General features: G+C 40.6%; 1 protein-coding gene across 3 annotated transcripts in view; it reads right to left on the reverse strand.

Moving 5' to 3' along the window:
* Positions 1–26,735, reverse strand: part of LOC102790487 (guanine nucleotide-binding protein subunit alpha-11) — a 39,439-nt gene continuing 12,704 nt past the window's right edge. For 2 of the 3 annotated variants that reach the window (XM_006800435.3, XM_006800434.3), the window contains 6 exons: positions 19,010–19,194; positions 16,033–16,187; positions 13,224–13,352; positions 8,820–8,949; positions 4,559–4,712; positions 1–4,255 (listed from right to left, as the gene is read on the reverse strand). In XM_006800435.3, coding sequence (XP_006800498.1) covers positions 4,065–4,255; positions 4,559–4,712; positions 8,820–8,949; positions 13,224–13,352; positions 16,033–16,187; positions 19,010–19,194 — 944 coding nt within the window. In that variant the 3' untranslated portion in view covers positions 1–4,064. Of the gene's footprint in view, positions 4,256–4,558; positions 4,713–8,819; positions 8,950–13,223; positions 13,353–13,854; positions 13,984–16,032; positions 16,188–19,009; positions 19,195–26,735 lie in introns of all 3 variants that reach the window. The other variant, XM_087835842.1, reaches the window with a different exon arrangement.

A 26,735-nucleotide genomic window follows, 5' to 3' on the forward strand; every position in this document is an offset into this window, starting at 1 on the left:
GAGAGTATAGGAACATATTTTATTCCAATTTAAAACATTTAAAGGAGAAGGCTATGTAAAAATCATCATGTATGAATGAGGTTCAGGCAACAGTGGTTGAAATGAAACATACAAATAGAGAAATATGGCTAAAATACTGTAAATCAATAACCATTAGGACCCTTTTCTCGAGGGCGTTGCATGAATAGAGTATCTCACCCCCCACTCCCTCCCCCAACCTGACAAAAACGCATGCAGTTAAAATGACACTTATTTTTTAAAAACAGCAGTTCATCATTAATCTTAAATATAGAATAAAACTGTCCTTTTTGCTAATTAATCACACACTTAGTGTTTGCTTTAAAAACTGGACCACGAAATCCACAGGTCCTCTGAATTTTTTCCACAACATTGGCACTTGTTAAGAGTCTGGCTTTACAAAGAAAAGGGGATTGGCACACTCATTGTACAGAATTTACATTTGGTATACTTTAAAACAAAACAAACAAACAAAAAAAAATACATTACTTTCAATTTGTACACCACTACACAAAATTTGAATTGTCTGAAAAGAAAAATCATGTCAAGTGGTCCTAAATACGGTGTGTCAACCTTACAAAAAGGGGAGAAAAAAAGATGCAAAGAGCTTTTCAATATCACTATATCCATCCCTGAAACCAGAATGGACCTCAAGCATAAGCAACACCCATTAAAGTGTTCTCACACACACACACACACACACACACACACACACACACACACACACACACACACACACACACACACACACACACACACACACACACCCCTCAGAGTACCAACGAGCGTGCTTGAATGGACAAGTTGCATGAATGCAGGCCCATCGCAGCGGTGTATTTTCAGTGCCTTTGACCCAGGGAAACAATAGACAGTCCAATCAAATAAAGGAGATAAGAGAGAGCGCAGAATGGCAGATGTAAACACGCAGCATATTCAACCACCAAAAACACAATGGCCATTTCAGTACCTTCATTTGGCAAGTTTTTCAATAAATACAATTTAAAAAGAAAAAAAAAAGAAGAAAGAAATGAGGCCCAACATGCAAGCTTCATTTGCAAACTAAAACCACAAGTAAGACTCAATTAAATGCTGCAATAACTTTCACTGCACAGGCCTGGGTCAAGTTATAAACAGGTTTTTGAAGCCTTTGCTTGGCACACCGTTTTGTACTGGATTGTCATGCGAGTCTTTGTTAAAATGCATTGTGTGTAGAATAAAGCAAAGTAGATATAAAAGAAAAGGATTTTTAAAAATAACCGAACCGGCTTTTCTGACGGCTCTGGTCATTGGTAGTGTAACCATGGGACTCTGTGTTAGCGTAAAAATCCACGTCGTCAGCGAGTGGAAACCGACGCCACTGTGCTGACACCAGAGGCTAAACGCGACCTTTGTTTTGTGTTTTTACCGTCTGCAGGACAGTATTTTCTCAAAGTTGCAAGCCACGGCTCAAGGGAACAGCGTTTCCTGAACGTGCCTTTCTGTGGCATCCAAAAGGCCAGCTTCAGTCAGTCAGTCAGCATCACATGGGCAAGTGGGTCAAAAATAAAGGCTTTGAAATGTTTCTTGAAGCACCAAAGATTAACCATTTACCATCTAAAACAAAGTAAAGATTACAGTCCAGCAGGGTAAGTTTAATCTGACCCTGCCGCCTCTTTCAATGTGCACTTAAGGTCAAAACATCCCAGCATTCTCTCTCCCCCTCCCGTCCCCATGCAGCCAGTGTCAAAGTCAAGCATGAAAACACTACCAATGAAGAGGCAAATATGTAAAAGCACAGAGAAAAACTTTGCATCGCTGATTTCAGCACATAATTCATAAGGGGATCACCTGGGTGATACGGTCGAATAGAAAAGACACTAAAAACATCCTATTGCAACTTAAGAAACCCAACTTCCTTTAGTTATTCTCTTGAAGGTAAAAAAACAAAACAAAATTAGGGGGGGGGGGGGTACCTAAACGGCCACCAGCCGTCTATCAGGCTTCTGTGGACTGCTGCTCTCAAAAGGATGTCAACACGCTCCTGATTCGGGCACCCTCCCGAGGCTAATTAATTGCGCCTTTTGCTCTACACCATTCAGATTCCTTTCATTTCTACCAAAGCTGCTAAGAGTAGCCCTTGTGATGAGAAAGTCATGAAAAATTACCTGAATTACATAGTGAAGACAAAAACAAAAGAAGCCACGTGTCAACTCTCGGCTTAATGGAATATTTAAACTACTATCGGGCAAGACGCACAATATGGGATTGGTACCAAGAGCAAACGCATATCCTTAAAGATTACAAAAAGTACAAGCATCTCTGAACAGTAAATATTTAACCACCAAGTAATTTTTTGTCTGTTTTTCATTTTCCTATTTGCATAAAGCACAAACCTGACACAGAAACCTTTTTTTTTTCCTTTTTCCTATGTCAAGCACTTCAAAAACAGAACTGCAACAACTAAATATATGAAGTATCATTAGAAACAGAACACTTGTCCATAAAATAGTTTGATATTTTACAGCAGTATAAAATCTACTCCCAACTTTGATGTTGAAAAAACAAAAACAAAAGAGCTGAAACTAGGGACAAAGTCTCATTTACTATATCAATAACAAATAGATCCAATTGATAAATTAGACATACAAAAAAAAAAAAAAAAGAGAAAAATTTATGATTGTGACAGTTTTATCAAATGTTGGCTGATTAATATGGCAAAAATGAAGGCGATTACAGGAGAGGAAAAAGCTATTTGCATGATCATAACCAAAGTTGTGACTGAAGCAAACTGGCAGCGCAAAAGCTTTATTTCATCCGAAACACGACTGCTGCACCAGTTTATCCTGATGCCATCATTCACACATTGTGCACAAGAACATTATCCTCACACAAATAAAAATCACAGTACTGTTACACATGTGATTGAGACAACATAAAGAAATGCCACACAAAGTGAGGTGTTACGCTGTTAAACATCTGGAACGATCCGACTCGGGAGAAAACCTTCACTTCGTTTTTGGCAAAAACCAGCTCCCAAATATGTTTCTTAGTATCTGAACTAGTTAAAGGATTAAAACGATACTGGCAATGTTACTGTATTTACAGAAAAACGTAGGTGGTTTTAATTTGGCAAAGTGATAGAGAATTACAAGGGAGCTGGTGTACAGTACGGAAAATACTGGTAGTGTTGTCTCAGTATAAAATCAGGGGCACTGAATAATAAACAGAACCTGACCACTCCTGAAAGGGTTCCTTTGAGTAGTCGTCGATCGGTTTAATTAGCGAACAACAGAAGAATTAATGACGTTAATATAGATGAAAATATCGAAAGTCAAAAGAGAACATGTAGTCATCTGTGTAGCCCTCACTCTGTGTGAGCAGCATGAAAACTTTATTTACATTCAACAGAGCTTCTATGCTCTCATTTAGGGCACGTAACCCCCCAGAAAGAGTTAAAAGAACACATCATGGACAATTCAAGACCCAGGAGAACCAAGTACCTCTCTGCACCCCAGCACTGTCTGATTAATTCGTTACCCTCTGCAGATGAGCAGAGTCCAGTGTGTGCCACCTGGCCTCAAGCCCTCAGGCTGTAGTGTATAGCATGCATGGGTTAAATAACTATGGGAGAGAGCCCTTTGTCCGTAAAAGCTTAGTCTACCGGGAGATGGTCCTCTACCCACCTCTGACACACGAGCGCAAGTGAGACTGTAGTGTAGAGAAAGAAAAACGTGGGCCGAACGAGGGGCGCCGGAGTAGAGAACAACCTCCCAAGAGGTGACAAATGGAGGGAGTGTTATATCTGAATGTGTTTCATGTGTGATTGTGCAAGACAAGCAGTTAATAAAACCAAAAAAAAAAACAGAGTCCTTAAAACTGGGCAAAACAGCAACCAAGGGTCTGAGTGAAGAGAGAGGGCAGAATATGGATAGTGTTGGTCTGGTAAAAGCACAAAGCAATGCTCATCTCTTTACGAGTACATTTCATGCAGATGTGGACACTGCATTGAGTGTGGGGGCTGTGGGTGTCTTGCTTGCACTCTAACCATCTGTCTTTCCAATTTTCCTTCACACCAGGTTGTATTCTTTGAGGTTGAGCTGCAGGATGGTGTCTTTGACGGCCGCAAAGACGAAACGGATGTTCTCCGTGTCGGTGGCGCACGTGAAATGGGAGTAGATTATCTTGTCACTATCTGGGTTCAAGTCCACAAACATCTTCAAGATGAACTCCCGACCTGCCTGCGCGTCCCGCTGAGGACCTGGGAGGAGGACAGAGTGGTGTAGTTAAATGTATTCGCTATGAATGAGCGAGGAGGAAAGGATTCACTAAAACAAAAATAAAAGACACTTGGGTGACAGGTTGCTCAATAAGAGAGCGATGTGACTTTTTACAGGAATATATTAGTTTGTATTGTAGTACAGCATCATGGCCATAAGGTGGCAGTCTACAATAAAAAAAATAAACTGCAAAAGCAAGGTTCCTATATAAAGTAAAACCCTCGAGCGTGCACATCACATCCTTCACTCTTTGAAACACTCTTGTTTACAAGTCAACTCCTTACCATCAAACTCTGGGAAGTAATCAACCAGGTGAGAATACATGATCTTCTCTTCCAGCAGGTCCTTCTTGTTAAGGAACAGGATCACAGAGGAGTTCTGGAACCAGGGATATGTGATGATGGTCCTGAACAGAGCTTTACTCTCCTCCATGCGGTTCTAACAACGAAACAAGGACGTTAAAGAGAGCGATGTGTTCAGAACGCTTCACTCGACACTGAAAGCAACCAAATTGTAAACCATTTATCCAAAACCTGCAATTACATGGCATTTCTGTTTCTTTCTAATAAAGTCAGTAACGATGACAGTGTAACTTGCAAGTGCTTTTGGCAACAGTGGCTTTGTAATCGGAGATTTTTAGTAGATACACTTATGGTTTCAATTGAAAAACAGGTCTCATCTATAGTTTCAGAATATTTACGGTGACCTCTGACCTTCACCAATATTTGAACTTGTTTTGAGTTTAGCAGATGTACTCATGGTATCAACTTGAAAATCCTACATCAATTTGGTTGAGTTCTTGTGCTCAAAATTCAGCGTCCATGCTGTCCAGCCAACCAGGTGACAACAATACCCTACAGCAGTCTTTCATGCCTAATGCCGGGCTCACACTGTGCAATTTTTTTCAGTCGCGCGATTCAGCTCCTGCTCAAACTGTACGATTGACTTGCAGGGGTTAGAAGTTCGTAGGTCACGATGCAGGTCTCACACTATACGACCCGATGCTCTGATGCGACCCGAGTGCTCACACTGTGCGTCCATAAAATGAAGGTTATAACAGAAATTCTGTCGCTCGCTCTCCCTCTCTGTCTTTCACTCACACAGACACACACCACCGCCATCAACTTTGCTAAATTGCTAATGAAAAACATGATCAGGCAGCTGTGATTGAGCAGCAATGTCCATCCAACTATTTTCACGGTTGTTGTGGTCGTGATAATTTTGTGGGGCCACATCGAAAAGGCTCGGATGAGCTTTCCAAAGTTCTACAAGTGCCTCCATCGCTTGTGTCCAGATCACACGCTGCACTGCCGTGCTGCGCCGTCTTTTTCGCTGACATTTGTGTTTGCGTGTGCGCAGTGTGAGAAACTGCGGTGACACCCTCGCGACCAAGCGATTGATGATCGGGAGCTGGTCGTGAGGTGTTAATCACTTCTCGTTACCCCACGTATACTACACGATGCACGATGAAGGCCAAAATTGGGCCGGTCACCAAAAGGGTCGCACGACTCAAAAACCGGCTCAAAATGGGCCAAAAATCGCACAGTGTGAGCCCGGCATAAGGAGTAAAAATGCTGCAATGAAATTTTGGTAAAATGCACTAACTCAAAAACGGTACTCAGCAGTTTGCATGGCCCTCACATTCTTGTATGCATGCCTGACAACATTGTGGCGACTTGACAGAGTCAGACGGATCGAAACACAATGTCCCAGAGGAGTTCTGTTGGATCTAAAGCAGGCGAGTGTGGGGGCAGGTCAGTGGTATCAAATCCTTCATCTTCCAGGAACAGCCTGCTTAGTCTCTCCACACAGGGCCAGCTACTGTCGTGCACCAGGAGGAACTCAGGAGCCACTTCACCAGCGTAGGATCTGACAGTAGGTCCAAAGATTTCATGCTGATACCTAATGGCAGTCGGGGTGCAGTTGACTAGACTGCAGAGGTGTGTTCACCCCTCTATAGATGTGCCTCCCCAGATCATCTCCCACCACTAAACCAGCCATGCTGATCAATGTTACAGGCAGCATAACGTTCTCCACACTTTCTCAAGATCCTTTCAAATTGGTAACACTGGTGGAAGCACACACACACACACACACACACACACACACTTTAGAAAAATTAGACATCGTCTGCCTCTCTCAGATTTAAATGTAAAAGTCCTTGCCAGCGTTACTCATGCGGGGTCATTCATTACATCATGGCGAGACACGAGACAATCCTGGACAGACTCGATGAAATCAAAGGCAAAGAAAACTCCCGTCAGGCTTGAACTGGTCCAAAAGGGTCAAAGTCTCAGTCTTAAGCTTGTCATCACAGCGGGATAATCTCTGCACACTGAAGTCTGCCAAGCTTTGTCTTAGCTGGTAACCTTTCATTAAACGAGTTTAATAATAGCATCACAATTGTTTGCTGTTTGCTATTACCTCCTAGAGTCTGAACATTAAAAGGGGGAAAATGACTGTAAAAATTAAACCATATCCCCGTCCAGTAGATCTGTCTGTCCAGCGAGGTGCCTGAACTGGCACTATACGTGTGCGCAGTTAAACTGGTAACAGAGCAGCCAGACGACTGGACCCTGGGATACTTGACTTGCAGCAGCTGCTGTACTGATGTACAGCGTCACAGCTGGCAGCTGGGTTTGGTTTATCATATGACCAGGTCAGAGAAAGGGTTTGTTGTCAGAGAGGAGCAGAGGGCACACAGAGGCTGATCACATTAGCTTTATTAGCGATAATTCTATCTGAACAGTCAGAAGCCAAAGCTGACGACACGGGCAAAATATCCCTGAAATAAACAGAAGACCTGCGCCCAGTTTGTTGTGAGAGATTTGATCAATTGTGTCTCATTCATGCAGACATACGTTAGTCTGATGACCTGCTTAGTGCTCTCTCGAAAGCTTCTTTGGTTGCTCCTATGTTCATATGGGGTCACCACAGAAGATGTTTGATTTGGTAGTTTTTCTTCTTTTAAACAAAAGATGCCCGTCCTGAAGCTTTGCACATTAGGTAAATGCATTAACCACAACACGATGGAGCCACTACCTACTAAACTTTCTTGAATTGAATAATTGTTCATTTGCATTGTTACTGCTCAGCTATTGCTGTTAAAACAAGCTAACTGGCGCTGCATAGTACAGCTGCAGAGGTGTTTTACTGGAAACCAGTTGATGAGTGCAGCAGGAATAAACAAAAAAGTTAAACCTACAGCTGTGAGCTGCAAAAATCTAAATAAATGCACTTGCACTTCATCGTGGACATGCACAGCTGGAGACCTGATGGCTAAAAAGTCATTCTTGTTATACTCAAGGTGCCAGTATACCCTCAGTATTTGTCACGTCACGCACAGTGACAACATCACACAGTCAGTTCTATTTATGCCTGCTATTAAGCCACAGGTGGCTCCAATGTTCTCCTGAACAACAGGTTTCACTAATAATAATAAACTTTATTTATAAAACACACTTAAAAACCAAGGGTATGCCAAGGTGCTTAACAAGTAAGATAGAGAATAGGAGGAGGATAATAGAAATAGGACCAAAGCAAGTGCTAAGTATGCAAGCAGGTAGCTGTCACTGATACATAGGAAAGCAACAGGTACAGAGCAAACAAGAATTTAAATGAGCATAAAAGTGCATAATATAAAATCATAAAAGAAATATTAACTAGAGGGAAAGGCAAGATTGAATAAGTGGGTTTTTAGTCGTGATTTGAACAGTGCAATGGAATCAGATGCACGGGGGTCGAGAGGAAAGGTATTCCACAGTACCGGGGCAGCCAGAGCAAACGCACGGTCACCCCGGGACTTCAGCCGAGATCTCGGTTGGGTCAGAAGTAGTTGAGTGGCAGATCTGAGTGTTCTAGCAGGAGTATGTGGTTTGAGAAGTTCACTAAGATAACTTGGCGCTAATTTATTAATAGTTTTGAATGTAAGGAGTAATATTTTAAATTGAATACGGTACTTTATGGGCAGCCAATCACTACTCAGACAATAACCGCCACATGATATTGGAAGAAGTCAAAACGGGAACCTCACAAAGTCTCATTTTTGTAACATCTCCCTCTGTCTACTCTGTGTCTTTGAGCTTGTCTACCAATATCACTAGAATGGCGGATGGTGGCTTCAACCCAGCGTAACGCCGCAGGTTAGAAAGAAAAATTGCAATTTTCAGCATGCGCAACTCCGTGTTTTCGACGGGGGTAAGCATAAAAGCAGCCTTATGTATGCGGTTGAGGCACACTGCCTAGGGAGCATGCTTATTTGATTAAATAATAACTAATAATTTCTCTGGACGAGTGTGTGCGGGGCACATGATGTCCACATGAACTCTCACACTAACTTCTGATGATGAAATTCGCATCACTGGCACCTCAGTGGACTTTAAAGTAAGACTATAAGCTCTGCTTACTATTCAAGCACCCCAATAATTTAAGTACACAAACCTGAGCTTGCTCACAATCGCAAAATTCTGGAAATATCTTGATATCAAAACGAACTTTAAAGTTTATTAAGATGATGTTGTGTGAAATTACAAGTCTCTGTCTCACCTCGTTGTCCGACTCCACCAGGACCTGGTCATATTCGCTGAGAGCAACCAAAAACATGATGGAGGTGACGTTCTCAAAGCAGTGGATCCACTTCCTCCTCTCCGACCTCTGACCCCCAACATCCACCATCCTGATTGGAACATGATGGGATGAAGGGCAGAGGGGAAAGAAAAACTTTAATTAGCTGCAAGTCTCACTAAATATTATACTCAGCATCCACTTTAACATTCGTTAAATCTTTGAGCTACTTTAATCAAATAAGACCTGAACCACAGAACGCCAGCGGTACGCATGTCCTGAAAACGTGTTCAGCACATGCGTTACAAATAAATTAAATATTAATATTCAATCCTGAAGTGATTCAGCCAGGAACAAGACACGGATCTGAAGCACGTCAGGACAGAAATACATTTCAGAAAATGGATCTGTGCAAAGAGGATTCTAAATTTGTCATTTTCAGTGGCCAGTCAATAGATTTCAAGGACGCTGTGGTCAGGTGGTTACAACGGAAGCTCATTTCAAAATAAAAATTGTAGTAATGCATTTCAAGCCAAGCAACCCAATATAAAAAGAAATGAATTTGCACCGTCTAATGACAGGTGAACCAAAAGAAGCATAAGCAAGTGTATGCACACATACAAACAACACCATCTTCCTCTGAAAAGCGCAATGCAAGAGAATCCATGCAGTATAACTAAAGTGTGTGCTGCCAATAAGGTGCTAAATGTGAAGGTATATAAGAGGAGCACAGAGAGTGGGGAGGAACAAGAATGCAGAATTAGGAAATGATTATTTTAAATAATCAGGAAGGGGAAAAAGTAAGAAATGAAGGAAATTTCTTTAAGGCTCATCGTGTTGGCTTTAAATCTAAGGTCAGGAGTAGGGGTTTTTATAATCGATTTATCGATTAAAATCGATTCTGGCTTGGATAACGTGAAATCGATTCATTAAAATCCTGAATCGATTTTTTAATATAAATTTATTTTGTCCGAAATGACAGAATCTCAGGTGAAACCTCACAAAATTTCAACAACCACCAAACATTTAAAACAGTAAATGAGAGCAGGAACACGGATTCTGCACAAAGACGTAAACGCACAGCGGGACCCGCGGATCAGAATCAGTGAGATGTCGCCTTTCTCACCTGACGGCACGGACACGGTCGGGGCTGAAAGCCGAAAGCTCGCTGATTCTGATCTGTCGGCGGGTCCGCGCTTTGTGTTTACGCCATTTTCGCGCCGATTCTAAAGCTGTTAGTTTGATCTCTCTCCAAACAATAAAAATAAAACTGACTGAACCAGCAGCAAAAGAAGATCCAAACTACGCTTCACATAAACATCGTCATGAATTCTCTTTGACGTTTACTGTTTTGCTTCCACCACATTTCATGCACAGCTCTCTCTCTCTCTGTGTACAGTTTTCTGCATTATTCGCTTGCTTGTTACGCACAACTTTACCGTTGTTTACAGCGCTGTTGGCCGCTGTTTTTTTTCCATTTACATACTTCTGAAAAGAAAACCTAATTTCTGCTGTTCAATAGGCTTCTGAACAAATTTAAACTTTTTAAAACTGTGCAAAATGCAAAACGCTGTGTCTGTAATAAAACTGCTGTAACTTCAGAGGTAATGTTCATATGTTGATTAATGGTTTTCTTTCGTTTTTGATGTACTGCAGAATATTTTTATAAAATCCCAGGCCAGGAAAACCTCCTTCATGTTTTTCTGTGTTTTATCTTCAGCTACTTTGACACAAAGGCATCTGCTGTGATGCTCACACCTTTGATAAAGTCTTGCGTGTGTCAGCTTCCTTTTTATAGATACAAAAATATGTAAATGTACTGATCTGAATTATAATATTTCTGACTGTCAAAATTTCCCAGATTCAAATCAAATCGAATTTAATCGAATCGTGGATCGAATCAATTCGGAACCTTGTGAATCAGAATCGAATCGATTCTAGAAATCAGTGACGATACCCAGCCCTAGTCAGGAGATCTGGATCATGGATTGAAAAGCACTTCTGTTTGGCTCTGGGCTCTTCCAAAAACATAAATAAATAAAAAAATAAAAATCAAGAAAATGAAAATGTAGAAACACCGAAGAACCTTTGGTGTTCGATACAGTGCCGGTCAAACGTTTGGACACACCCACCCATTCTTGTGTGTCCAAACTTTTGACCGGCACTGTAAGAATGAAAGTGGGCCAGAAAGTTAAGTCTCAGCTCCATTTAAATAACATATGACACAGTGAAAGTTTGATGAGACAAAGGTGAACTGAGCAAGTCTGCCAGAAGAAATGACGGCATTGATAAATGGGGCCCTCCAAAAGCAAGCCTAAAATAAAACTCCTTTATATTAAATGACCTCCTTTGTTTTCCTCTAGCAAGGATGAGTGACCTACTTAGTTCTATAAGCTCTCCTATGCTGGATATTACTTGAAAAGCCAATTATGATGAAAATGGAGAGGTCCATCATGAAAGGACTCCTTGTTGCAGCAGCACCCCTGTCAGCTGCAAGTATCCTTTGAGTCCTATGTGCGATTATTGCTTACAGATGCACATGTGAGCACTATGGATGAGTAGCTAGTCCTCCCAAGCAGCAAGTCAGCTTAGAGTCCACCTGGTGACATAACTGTTGCATTGTTGTGTAACGTTGAGGGACACGCTGCGTCTTCAATGAGCCTCCTATTCACCCACTGATGAGAGAATTCATCACTTGGACAACAGCAGACCTCCACACGCTCAGGTGTGAAGAATATAATCATGTTTACAACAAACTGAGCTGAGGAACTTGTCTTGCATCAAGTGCGCTGCATGCTCCACTGCAGAAATCACCAAATCACCAATTTGTTATTGGATTATTCTTCCATTAAAACCTGACATTTATTGCCTCTTCACATGCATTTTTCCTTTGCATATATTTTTTTTTAAATACGCTTCTTCAGTCTCAGCAAAAAACCTGATGTCACTGAGAACATGCAGTGATTCACCATCATCAGCACAGCCAAGCGGAGTAGAGCCTATTGGCTATCTGCAGCAGGGCTGCTGGGAACCTCTTCAACACAGCCTCATTGCAAGCAGAGTTATTTCCAGCCTTGCCAAGCGTAGGAGGGAGCTGACATGATGGCTTCCTATCGATTTGCACTCTTCTGTAATCACTTGCGTTTCCTGGGTCCATCAATCTGCTCATCCTTTTTTAACAGGAGGAGGAAGGGAAGCGCCTGTACGTATCGGTGGCAGGTCCTAAGACGTTTAGTTTCTATGTCCTGTTTTCCAGGTTCCACGTCAGGACTACAGAGAAACTGAGGAGGACTAAGATGTAATAATACAGCCTTGGAGCCCGAGCCGTTTAAAAAACAGAGCTAGAGAAATGTCATTTGTCAGCATTTTTTTTCCCTGTGACTCATTTATCTCGAGCCATTTTTATTACAAATTATACTTCATTTGGTTAGGGTACATATTACACAGGCTTAAATGCTCTCAACAACCAAGTACCCAGTTCCACTACCAGCCAGCCAGCTTGCTACATGCCCGTCTCCCATTTCCTTTCCATCTCCACTCCGAAGTCTTATCTAAATAAAAAGCATTAATAACCTAAGCAAAGTTATTGTATGCATACAATCCAGAAATCACAATTTTAAACTGCGTACAAACAACTTTTTACTGTTGTTGCTTTGTGTTTAAAATATTCGATTTCAGATTGCGTGCCTTTTACTGTAAAGAAGCTGCAGTAAATGTAAAATGCTGTTAACTGAACGAGGATCTTCAGCACTGGTTTTTCAGTGCATGAGGATTTCTCAAGGAAGTAATGAAACGATGGAGCACATACAGCAAGTGATAGAAACAACGATTTGCAATCAGTCCCGTTCGATGACATATTCTTGTGATCCTTTACTTTAGACTGCAGATGGAAATCCCGCACTGAATACTTTCACATTTACAAGGAGCGAGAGGTCACGGAGAGTCGTGGAGAGAAAGCTGTTTAGATGAAGCTCAAATTATCTGCGATTATCCTTGACATGCACCAAAAACTGCACCCTGAAGCAGATCAGTCAGCTGCGGGTGGTCCAGTTGGTTCTGATCACACATTTCCACACATGCATAGTATGAAATTAGACTGGGATTGCTAATGATATGATACAAGTGTACAGTTTTTGACTTAATATTAAATGCTGCAAAATAAACTTGACCATAACGACTAAATCTTTAGATCATCAGCTGTAGATATACTAGCAGATCAAGTTTCTGTTGACTTATTAATTGATAATGATATCAGGATAATGCACCGTAGGATAGATCATGGTTATAATCCAACTTTGAGCACCAACTTACAAAACACTTTAACCCAAATTGTGTATACCCAATCCCTTTAAAATCTGTGTCAAAATAATGTATGTCGTCTTCTACCTGAAAATGATGCTTTGCAAGTCGAAAGGGTATTCTATGATCCCAGTGGTTGGGATTCGAACCCTAAGCACATCCTGTTGGGTTGGTAGATAGGACGGGTCAGCAATACGATCCAGATCACTTAGATAGCTAGAGACAAGAAGGACAACAAAAGACAGAGGGAGGAAAGAAAGTGAAGCATACAGCAGATAAAGCATATCCCATCCAAAAGCAAGTGCATCAGTCCAGATGCAACCGAAGATTTCCGAGGGTTAGGAGTGGATGGGGGACATTTCACGCTAGCGCCCCTCCAAATGAAATTGAGCGATATCCTTGATGGCAGCTCTAAAAGACACAATTCTCAGTTTTAACTTTTTCGCACTGTCAAAGAGCTCAAAGTGAAGGTTTGTAGGTTTCTAGAAAGATAAGCAGCATCCTCTAAAGTTAAATTTAAAACGAATGTGTGTAAAGTCTTGTAGCTTAAGGCTTAAACTCAAGGCTAGTCTTTGAGAGTGTACCATCAGGAATGTGCTGAGCCTTGCTGTGCAACAGTGTAGATTGAGATAGCGGCATCGACGGTTTCCAACTGGCTGACCAACTTTTCTGCAGCTAGCCAACCAGTAACACCAGCAGGAGCACTAGACACCAGTACCTGAATATAATATTCTCCAGGTCAAATGGGTACTCAATGATGCCGGTGGTGGGCACTCGGACCCGCAGCACATCTTGCTGAGTGGGTACATACCCTGGTGTTGATATTCGTTCTAAATAGTTAAGGTAACTGCGAAGGGGGAGGGAACATAACAGATGCACATGTATGCACAGAGACACAACTGTCAAGTAAAAGACCACATGCACATGAACAGTGCTTTCATTGTCAGACCCTTTCGAGTTGCTCGACTCATTTTAAAATGGATTCAAAAATTCTTTTGTTTTTGTTTTCCTGAGGTGCAGAGCGGAGCATCCAGCATGCTGAACTCCACCTGGGACCAATGCATACGTTGTTATGCACATTCACGCACCAAAGCACTTAAAGTGCTGGGTAGATGTGCACATGAATGTAGCCAACATGAATGTAACACGATATAAATGCAGTAAATTGCCATTTAATTCGAAAAATTACATTTCCCCTTTGTTCCAGTACAGATCTCTCACTTTGATTGTCCAAGCTTAGCGCGCATTTTAGAAAACGTTTTCATCCTTTTTTAAGCATTTAGCTTCAGGTCTGAACCCACGTCTTATGACTAGGGCTGTTCGATATAACGATATATATCGGATGACGCTATAAAAACGTCTATCGTTTAATTTTACGCTATCGTTTGTTTCGTGGTGTCGCAAAATAAACTGTTTACGGCAATATTTTTTCATCGTTTTGATGGTCACTGTAGTAGCTATATTAATTTCTTAAAGTTCTCTCTTTCTCTTATATTTTATATAACCACACTATGACTATGCATTGTCGTTAGCAACAACGACGGTAACAGCATCGCGTGTCCGCTTGTTTATGTTCCACATAAACCTTTCACAATAAAGCTCAAGATCCTGTTGAGACTTTTCAAAATAAACTGAATCACGTGAAAGAGCAGATTATTTATGGATGAGAAGTAAAAAAGAGCCGCCAGGTGCTAAAAAATAAACCTTAGACTCAAACGTTAGAACAGGCTTTTCCCCGCTGCACGCCGTGTAATAAATACTCACAAAGAAAACGGCGGCCGTTACAACTTATGTCTAAAAATGTATCGTTTCATGCATCGGTTAAAACACTCGACTCCAGCTACATGACGCGCAGCTGGAAACACTTCACGCAAGTCGAGCTGCCCGAGATTCACAGAATTTACAGAAAATGTTACATTTTTGTGATTTATATCATTATCAGGACGATAGAATTCTTATATCGGGATATGAGATTTTGGTCACATTGCACAGCCCTACTTATGACCCCATTTGTGTCCACAGGTTTCAGTTCCTACAGTCCAGCATCTTTCTAAAGATGAGTAGCTTTGATCTGGCCGTTGTACCATAAAGGCCTGCGTGGTAAAACACTAAAGTGATGGTTGTACATGTACAAAGAAGCTAGTAAAGATAGTTCTTTGTCCCAGACTCCTCAGTTTGAGCGAGTGGCCCAACTAAGTGACTGGTTTCCAAAGGTTACTTTGCTCTTTGACATTTACAATTTTCTTGATTTTCATTGTCCAGAACTGTACTCTGACAATCATTTCTTACAGGTCTACACACACTTGAGGCTATTTATAATTAGGAGTTTGCATTTTACAATTATCCAATGACATGACGTAGCCACAGGTAGACCCCTGCCATAGCAAATGCTCCAAGTATTCATGCAAATGGACATTTCTGTTTTATTAAGTGTAAAAAACCTTTTGTCTTGCCCATTTGTGTTGATTCATGTGTAAAAATGAATAGAATCCATATTAAGATGAGTCCGAAACACAAAATATGGAAACCCTGAAAGGGGATGACAAGTTTGTTTCTTAACAAAAGACTCACACTATAAATGCATCATGCAAAGCTTCAGTTTCATCCCAATCTTCAACTGTTCAAAGGAGCCACATTTGGCTCAAATAGATTAATGCAGGTTGGAATTGGCTCTATATATTACTACCATCATTTATAAACCTGCCAAGATCTCCTCGTGCCATCTGCTGAATTCTGTTCTCTTGCTTCAACCGAATGGATGTCGTCCGTCTGCCCCCCCCAATACTTTTGTGTCAGTTTCAGAAAACAAAAATATAAATTCTAACATGCATTCTTACACACCGCTTAAACATAAAGGCAAATGGTCAGTCAGTAAATTATGAAATGTCAGACGTACTACTTGGTCGAGTCAGAGAGCTGGTACTCTCTCCTGCGATCATACGCTTCCTGGATGCCAGGGTCAGCCCACAGCGTCTTTATCGCGCTAATGTACGGCTGATCGAACGATGCAACCTTCTCCACGTCCACGTCACGCACCACCAGGGCATTGTTCTGGAAGAACAAAACAAAAACATACAAAAAGACGTTTAAGCAATGCTTCACAGCATTTCTAAAAATTATTTCATATTAAAGTTCATGATTTGAAGTACCTAAACACATGTGGAGTTAACAGACAGGAGAATACTGTGGATTTATTTTCCACCTCTGGAAAACTCTTAAGCCAACACAACACCAAAACATGAAGTTCTTTAAATGGCCACCTAAGACTGGCACCATAAGTAGGTCCATCCCTATAGCCTTCCATGGTAAAATGCTCAACTTTAAGCATGTTTAGAGCCTGGTACAAAAAGTGTTTTGGTTTCAGCCCATTTCTCCTCTCATCACGATACAGAGGTTGAATTTTTTAAACCCATCTGGGTTTTTACAAAGGCTTACAGCACGGCCTATTAAGCAGACACAGATAACTGTAGCTGATCCGTCCACTAGGCTGATCTGAGACACTTAACTGGGCCTCTCCACTTCGTGGCGTTTGTGTGTTCTGGAGCAATTTCAACGCCATTATTTATCAGATAAATGCAGGATGGAATTAGCTCTTGGATTGTTAGCAATGTTGCTTTACAGCAAAAAGGTTCCCAATTTAAATGGTCTCGCTGGCCTTCTGTGTGGCATTTGCATGTTCTCGCTGCGCCTGTATGGCTTTCCTCTGCATGCTCTGGCTTCTTCCCACAGTCCAAAGACATGTTGGCAATGTTCCCTCTAATTTTTTTAAGTGTCGGAGCGAACACACAAACTCCCTGAGCGGTTCCTTGGACCACTGTGAGCAACAGCAGACGTGTGCACTGTGGTCACGCCAGCATCGAATCCATCCAAGTTACATGGTTTATTAAAATGTTGTTTTTACTCACTTATAAAACGCAGTTTTAGTAAAACGCGTTTCTTCCCGCAGTAAATATGAACAACTATAGTATTCAGGAAAAAAAAAGACAAACATTGCATATGTTTTTTTAATCATAATTCTGGTTTTACGTGGCCTATCAACACCATTTAAAAACTGGTATAAAGTCCACACTTTTTCCGTCAATTGTTCCGTCTGTCAGTCCCCATCAGCTGTATATGCGAATGTGAATCGCATTATTGGCTGGACTATGGGATAAGGTGGCATCGTTATAATCCCATACTGGAGCAGCCAGCCACTTACTGACTAACACTACACAACAGAATTGTTAATGTATTTATTTTAATTTCAATTCAGGTTCGATTTATTTATTTATTTGTGCGCAACGCAGACTTTGTGCGCAGGGACCGTCCCAGCAGTGCGCAATTGCGCACGCGCAGCTTAGAGGGAGCATGTTGGGTTTAGTGTTTATTCTAAATTGGCCGTGGATATGAGATGGAATGTATGACCAACTGTGGCTTGCAGTGTAAAAGCCCTTTGAGTGGTCAGTAAGACTAAAAGAGTGCTATATAAAATACCAGTCCTTTCCAAATAATATGGCTTGCTGTGTGGTAAAACCCCACCCAAGAAGTCTCTGCTGCAGTTTTCCTGAGTGAAAACCTCGTATTTTCTTAGTCATTACTTCTTAGTGTAACGGAGTTAAAAATACATCAGAAAAACGTGCACTTACCTGTTCTTAATTATTATTTTAAGTGTGAATTTTATCTTTTTTTTTTTTATTATATTTTATTTTGAAAACCCAGAAACCGGATCTCACTCTAACGTTTAGAAGCTGCTAAGGCTTCCGCTCCTCACAGCGTGCGCTTGCACTGTGAGGGTAAGTTCTGTAATGAAAGGCTCTGGCATTTTTATGGTTTCTGGTGTGAATGTTGTTACATAAGTTGTACATGTCGATGTATATAGGTTCATATTGATATTAGAAAGTTTCTGTGTAACCGAAACAAAGGCTGGTTGCTGTTAAACAGTGTTTCTGCCGTATTTATGCTCTTTGGCAGTAAGCTTTTGTCAGCCCCCTAGTGGTTGCTGCGCATAGCAGGAAATGTGTTTGATTTACTGTTTTTCTGTGCTTTTTGTGATGTCGTTTTACATTGTAGGAGCCACAATTGCTGGTACCATCAGAAGACACCTGTTGAGTGTGTTTTATGTCTTCTGCAGGTACGTGAGTTTGTTAACAGTCATTTTGTCTGTAAAGCACAAGCAAGTGGAAATGTAATACGCTACTGTTAATTTGTCCACTAGAGGAAAATGTTTAGCCGGTGATACTTCTGTTATCCTGTTATTTTGTTTTATACGATTGTGAAATGTATTTTATTAGTCATAAGATTTCCTTTTTTGTATACAAGTTCAGTGTGACAAACTGAAAAATGGGAGAAATTATTATTTTCCATCTTTTCTTTATTAAAAAGTTCATTGTAAGTCTGTCGACACAGCGCGCGCTTGCACTGTGAGGGAGCTACAATTGCTGGTACCATCAGAAGACACCTGTTGAGTGTGTTTTATGTCTTCTGCAGGAATAAATCGTGAAAAGCCAACCTTTCTGAGCGTCTGTGATTTTTGAAGAGCTGAAAGCGTTACATTAGCAGGTATCTGCGTGATGCAGCCACACAGTTCATGGATGCAGCTTGCTAATGAAGCTAGCTAACATTATTGATGACATGGTATGACATACGATAAAATGCCATTTCAAAAAATATATATAAATAAAGAATAAAGCTAACATAGAGGCTTTAACGTCAAAAGATGTTCACAAACTAATGGGCACATTAACTGTTATACACAATATCTGATGTATACTAAGATCTGCTTGCTGCCCATCTTCCCACACATGTTCCCAGCAAATTAGCCAGTACAAGTACTTGATGCACCGATGCCATCCAAATGCTATAACAATACATTTCTGCCTGCTAATAATACACACCTTGTTCTGTTCATACTTGAAGGGGATCTTAAGGTTCTCAGTTGCACGGATCATGGCCTGCATCGAGGTGAAGATGTTCTGGTAGACCAGTTTGGTGAAGCCCTTCTTGTCTTCATCTGTATAGCCTGAGCCATGGATTATTCTCATCTGCTTGATGAAAGTGCTCTTTCCACTTTCTCCAGTACCTGGAAAATAGATGGGAGCAGTAAGCAAACTGCTGAAAGCAACTGTCATGAATGGACTAACTGGTGTAAAAAGCATCTTTCAGTGTGCTGTGTGTGCCCTAGGAACAAAAGTTACAGCAGCATTATTATTTTCTTGCAAACATTTAACAAAAGAAGAAAAAAGAGATTCAAATGAGATAGTCATTAATTTACACAAATTGAAATCTAGAGGAAGCAACCACTCAAATAAATACAAATATCAACCATAACACATGATTTGTAACCCATCCATGTAACACTTCTGCACTTGCCATTTTATAGTAATGTAGCCTGAAAATGTATTTTTGCTGAGAGCAAACTAAGCAAGAAGTAAAATAAAAGACTTGTGGGTACAAATCAGTTTTCAACAGGTCAACCAAGCATTCCAGAAACTAGTTTAAAAGTAGCCTTTTTTTAATACAACTCATTTCTGTGGCAATAAATCGGTCTGTCTCTGCAACCGGCTGGCCTCGTCTGTCCACCTACATCTTAGCATTGATGCATGAGGTCAAGAAGAAATGTGCACCATCGTGTCCACGGGCAATAATCCAGACCTCAATGTCGAGCCCGTCTCTGCTTCACCAGTTCATGGTGTATGCATTTCTGGTGAGATATTTGAGCATTATATAACTCACTGTAAATAACTCTCCAGCTCTAAAAAACAAAGCGTAAACTACATAGATGTTTCTGGGGTTAATTATGGTCAAGCTATTGTCTGCTTACCTCCAGTCCAGAAATGTGCAATGTAACAATGCAGTGCAATGGTTGTTTTGGCAGTGGTTACCGAAAAGGGCCGACTGACCACACGAGGGCTGCGTGGCTCACCTCAGCTCAACAAAGAGCTGGGTACAGCGAGTTCACTTCTCCAATTTTGTATCATACTCATCATGCATATGCACATGTGCATAAACACACAAAAAGACCAAGTCACAGACAAGAAAACCTGCTTGCACATGCAGAGAAGGAACTACACATAACCCCACAGATCCCCCTCTCTCACTCACACACACACTTTAACTTCCCCACAAGACTGTCCACAGCAGGTTCTGTATCTTTATATGGACATATTCTGTGAGCAAACGACCACTCTGGGCTTGGAGTCAGACTGAAAGCATCAGGGTTTGTATGCTGCGGACATAACCCTAAGAGTAAGATTTAAAAAGACAAGGCAGTTAGCAGCCTAACCGAAACTAACCCTCCAGTATTACCATCGTCTCTTCCACCCCCATTCCACCATCTATTTTCTTCCTCTACAACCCTGATCGAAATCTCCACCGCTCATCTCTCCATCTCACTTCTCCCAGCACTCAAGTCTGAGTCACTGCAGTTTTAGCTGCACACACTCTATCAAGTCTCTACCTTTCAGTCTCATTTTTGCTTTACTTATCTCAACTAAAGCTGCAACTGATAGCATGTGTTAACCAAGTCTTTAGCTTATAGAATTGTCCACAAGTCTGCTTAACCAGATGTTGTTACAGTTACGATGTGCACAAATCGCGACACTGCATGGTCCGTCTTTATCCTCCTATTCCAAAGGGCTTCAGCTATAAGATAAATTGTACATTTCTGAGCTTACGTCATTATAGTTAATTTACAGATTTCTGTAAAGGAAAGCTACAACTCAAGAGAGCAGGCTGTAAGGTGACCTTTATTTTCACGGTACCGGAATATTGTTTAATAAAACATTCAACTTAAAGCCATAAATGACAAGATCAAATAAGTTTGATAGCTGTTAAAATATTTCAATATGGGGTCAAAGTAGAACTTAGCAATTACACTACCATTCAGCACAAGTGGCTGAAGGCAGGCTGTGTGTAAAGGCCTACATTGATATTTACAGCTACAATGTTGAATCATAACTGTAGTTGCTGATTAGATAATGGAAAGCACTTTGCGTTTTGAAGCACAGCTCGTATTCCCAAGGCATAGTAGCTGAAATGCCTTCCAAGGATGCCGAGAGACACGTTTTGCTCTCGCTGAATGAAGAGCACCGTCGCGCGTACAGTAAGGAGTGCCCTGAGCACTGCCTGCCTTCTAACCAGAGAGGATCTTTCGCTGCAGAAAACAGGTCAGGCAACATTGGAGTTTCCCCCTTCAGACAGAGTAAGTCTTTGAGAGCGGGACATAAATAGCAATTGTTAAGACAGCCCTGGAGAGTTCACTCTCCTATTGACTGAAGAGTTGAACAGAAGGGAAGTGTGTTGGTGGGCTGTGAGGGACAGTACTGTACACATTTTCTTAAATCCTTGGCTTCAGCAATACGGTAAGTTTAAAAGCAGAGGTGCAGCTATCCTATGAATTTGGTGTGTGTGTGTTCCAGCGTATTTGCCTTTCCCAAACAGCCAGAGGAGAAAAGCATGTCTTGCAGGCATGATCAGCTTAATTCAACAGTTCCTACTGTTCTCCCGCTTAACTGGAAAACCCAGCCGAAGCGTTTCTCACGGACAAGCAACTGTACACTCACTGGAGCTACTCCTGAGGGGTAATGCTAGTTCCCATGGCAACTCCTACACTGGACCTCTAAATACACGGCTGAAAACAGCAGCTGATAGGCTTCAGTGTGTATTCAGAGAGCCCAGTCGAACATGCAACTTTAAAACATTTTTTTCTAATCTTACAGCTAGGGCTTGGCAACGAAATGAAAAAGATAAAATGCAATGCAACTTCATTAGAAATGAGACGGTGTGAGTCTCACACCATCCATATTTTCACAGACACCATGAAAACCAAAAGACAATAGTAGCGTTGTGCCAAACCAATCGTGTGGTTGGATTATAGCTGGAGCCACGTTGGGTTAGGTTCTCGCACAGAGTATATGAGGGAGAGCTAGCAGGTCACGTGCTAATGTCTGGGCTACTGCCACCATACACACCAGCACGTTACGGGCGCGACAGATCAGTGACAAAACGACCAAAATGTTGAGTAGCCTTACTGAACATAACACACCAATGGACACAGCCCAAGGCTCAAAAGACGAGGACAGTGTAGAAAAGAAAAGGAATTCTGCAGGAATTCTGCCAGCAAGCACAGTCAAAATGTCGGATTCAAGTAGCGGATTAACGTAGCTCACCCTCGCTACCAATTCTGTCCATATACATTTCTCTCAGACGGCACTTTCCCACACAGAGTGTATAGAGACAGTGTAACACTTCACTACCGCATCAGATTTGAGGTCAAGTCACATTGGATTCAGACGAGCCTCACTTCATTTAGACACTACTTCACTTCTAGTGTTTTTAACTTATTTTTTCTTCATCCATTTTCCCCCATTTGATCATAAGCAGCCCACAGCTTGCTGAATGTCAAGTTTGTTTGTTTTATCTATCTTTTTTTTATTTTTTTATTTTTTATTTGTGGGGTTCAAATTATTGAAAGTCTATACTATAGAAATGGCAGAGTAGAGCTGTAATATTTAAATTTTGTATTATAATTAAACTGAACTGACCAAAGAATTTGGTTGTACCCATTTTACTGAAGGCTGTGACTGATCTGTCAATTTAACGCTGGCCAAACGCCCAAAGATAACGTGATAAAGACATGAAAGACTAGAGCGATATTTTTTGCGATAACGATACAACTCCACAACTTTATTAGTGCAAAAAAACCCCAATGTATTTTCACTTAAACAAGCAGCTGTTTTTATATGCATTAGTTATATAACAATTTAATAGTGCAAATGCAAATTTCTTGCTGACAGTTTAACCAAAAGGCATTTCCAGTGGAAATTGGCCGACATATCCTCAGCATAACCATGTATAATATCCACCAAAATTAAAAAGAGGTTATACACACACAATACGGTAATATTATGTTGAAGCACAGTACGTATCACTCCGTGAGGCTCCTGCCTACGATAGCCGTAATGCTCCGACAATCCATCAAGCGGTGCGGCTTCGTAGCTTAGCAAAGTCGTACTAAAGATTTTCGAGCACCGTGTACATAAAATCATTTCGAGGTCAGTAAACACAACCAGAATTCATACATAAGGCACACGGGATTATAAGGGGCACTGTTGACTTTCAGAAAAATCAAAGGATTGATTTTAAGTGTGCCGTATTTTCCAAACAATACGGTAACGCTAGCATGCTCTACCAAAAATAGTGCTTTGTTGTTCCACACCACTGAAGTTGCAGCATTTTTACAAACCAGTTCTGGTTCATCTGTTTCATTCAACGATCCGCTTTCACCCTTCTTATTCTCTGCCATGCTTTTTCCACCATGTGCCTATGAAAACAAAGGCACTGCGCATGCATGTTTTACCCATATTCTATCGCGATATTTCATTTTCTTATCGTTGCCCAACATTATACCGGTATGATATGGCCCAGCCCTATGAAAGACCTACCCATGCACTTTTTCATGAAGACTTTGTTTTTTTAAAATGACAAAATGTCAAACAAAATACAAAAACACTTGATCCACATTTGTCCTTTTACAGGCAGTGCATCCTTAGAATTTGAGTTATTAAACAGATAAGTAGACTTCAGCAGGAAAACTGTGTAGAGACTATAAGATTCTGTATTTGCAAGTTGCCCTCTGTTCTGCTTTCTGCAAAATTTGACTTGCTATATTCTAATAAAAGGTCCAAAAGTAAAGGTTTTGTATGCAAAAATGAATGCACTGGTGACCTTTAACAATTTTGAAACCCCCAACACAGCAAAACCAGAGTGGAAAAGCCCAGTAACTCACTTTTGATCGTTAACTGAAGCAGAACCATCTCACTCTGCCAACAACATGCTCTTACCAAGGTATTAGTCATTTAGCCAAATAACCATTAACTCACAAGGAACATGAGAGAGGTGGGGGGTGGAGTAGCTACTGATCCATCTTATTTAGTTGAATGCAAGGCTTTACCTTGCATTAACTAACAGCTTTGCATTTAGTCAAAAAGACAAGATGTGCCAAGTGCGTGCAGAGTAAATGATTCCTTAAAATTTCTCCAGGCACATCAAAAAGGAAGCTATATCCACTTAAGCTCAGTGCTGGGAAAGACTAAAACGCTGGAGGCTGTAGTTACTGTACAGGAACTGAATGAGTAACTGTCAAGTGGCCGTATTCACCTTGAAGGAATTTAAGAACCTAACCTGTTGACCAGTGCAGCCATGTTTTGGCTTTTTCCTCCTGTAGAGTCGAAAGGCAGTCTAGTTAAGGTCACCATTCATTAAAATAGAAAAGCAAAAAGTACTCATATTTACTTGAGAATTTATATTTTGTTAGCCCATACCTCTTAGGCAAGATTCACACAGATATTGCTTCAATGCTCGACAGTGGTCGGGGATCACTGTTGGTGCGATCATCACACTGACAACATTCATTCATTACATTTAACACAACTAACAGTCAGCATTAGCCAGCTTAATGCCTGTACACTGTAAACAGTCAGATTACTCAGTGATCATCTTCAGTTTGAGATTAAACTGCACAGACACCAACACTGTTCCCAGGATATTTTTATAATGTGGTAGCAGCCATGCTGGAGCACTATGAATAAAACAAAATTCGACTGGCTGACTCGTGCATCGGTGCTTGCAAAGTTGAACTTGGCAGCGCAAAGCAGAGCAGCAGATACACAATTCAGTTGGGCAGCACATGACACACTTCATTTAAAGTGACCGAAGACTGAAACACCCACAACTTTATTCACAACATTTCATCCATACACCAAGCTTTCATCTGGACAAACTAGGAGAGTTTCTTACATCATGGCTGCACAGAGCACTCACTGGTGAACAAACTATTCAACATCACTCATATACTGAGGGACGTTTATCCCATCTTTACTTTAAAATAATAATAATAAAAAATCTCCATGTATGAGTCATTTAGGGCTGCAACGATTCTTCGACACAGTCGATGACGTCGACTATGATTACGCAGAATTTTATTGTTGTGACATCAATTCTCACTGGGTCACTTTTAGGGAGTTTGTGCATCGCATTGATATCTTGTTTATGTTAATGTTAGTATAGTAATGTTTGCGTTTCTACGGTAATGTTTGAACAGCAATGTTAATGTTTGCATTTGTACATTAATGTTTATGTTAGCTTACCTGTCAAACTCCTCAGGGTGATGCTAAGCTAACACCATTTCAGTTTCGTTAGCTGAAATGTGACAGTAAAACATTAAACAGAAGTAGCTACACACTGTCTTCTAGTTAATATTAAGTAGTTAATCTGGGTGGGACTAATATATAGTGAATGCTACATCGTTTCCAATTCTGTTTTGTTCTGTTTAACTAGTAGGCATATCAGTGAGTTTGTCCTGAAAAGAGACTCTTGCACCTCTCAAATGGATAAAGTCATGACAGTGAGCATCTTTAGCATGGTTATCAGAAGCTAGGAGCATCATCTCAAAGATGAGAGCAAGCCTCACTCCAGAGGATGTTCACTGTAATCGTGAATTAATGAACTGAATTATCTATAAACTTCTTATTTTGGACTGGGGAAAAAATAAATAAATAAAAATCTTTGAGGTTTAATTTGGAGCTTTAGTTGAATGACAGAAGCCATTTTTAGTTTCCTATTTGCACATTATTTTCTCATTTAAAACAATTCTAGCATCAACCTAATATTACTTAATATTTTTTATACATTACATTTTTTATTCCGACGGTCCTATTGAGCAATGTTAAAAATACATTTGATATTTTCAAATTCATACACTTCCTGGGTAATTACTGTAATGTGGGACGAGAAAACAGGGCAATATTCACAGGTGGGCAGAATTGAGCCTAAAACAGGAGGTTTGCCCACAGGAAACAGATATAAGTTACTGAAACGATCGAAATAATCTTTAGTTGCAGCCCTGCAGTCATTATAAATGTCAATACTAATATAGTGACAAATGGCTAACATTGACCAATATAACTTCCCAACTGAAATATCCAGATGTTTCCCTGTAACTTGTTCTGATTGAATGCAGTTAGGTAGACCGTTAAAGGGAGAGTACAGTAGATCCTAAAGCAAACAGGTGCATTGCCTTTGCAGGTGCACATAAAATACTCCAAAGACAAGGCTGCTAATCCTTTCTTAATTAACTTGCTTAATTATAATGATTCTTGAGTTGTGGTTAGGGATGGGTATTGATAAGATTTTCACGATTCTGATTCCATTTTCGATTCTGTTTAACGATTCGATTCTTTATCGATTCTCTTATTGATTCTTTTTAAAAAAGGAGAACACTAAGGTCTAATAGCTTAGAACTTTGTTTTATATCTTCTCTTTGAACAAGATAGAAATTTAGGAGTAACATGGCCTTACAAACCCAACAGTGAGATCTTAAGAGATCCACAGCCTATGGCTCTTCAATGGGGTGTCACAGGGTCCCCAGGAAAAAAAAATTGTAAATGTAAAATAATAAAATAAATATTCTTCTGTAGCAATAACAAAGTATAACATCAATTATTCTGTAGCAATTACACAAGAATATCCAGTAATGTTCCTGCCTACAATTAAACACATTCACTTACCGAAAATCATCTGCTGTGGCAAATGGGTGCAAACCTTTGACCACAAACTGAGTCA

This window comes from Neolamprologus brichardi, chromosome 23 (assembly GCF_056152115.1).
Source record: "Neolamprologus brichardi isolate AB-2024 chromosome 23, ASM5615211v1, whole genome shotgun sequence".
In the NCBI taxonomy this organism is placed as follows: domain Eukaryota; kingdom Metazoa; phylum Chordata; class Actinopteri; order Cichliformes; family Cichlidae; genus Neolamprologus; species Neolamprologus brichardi.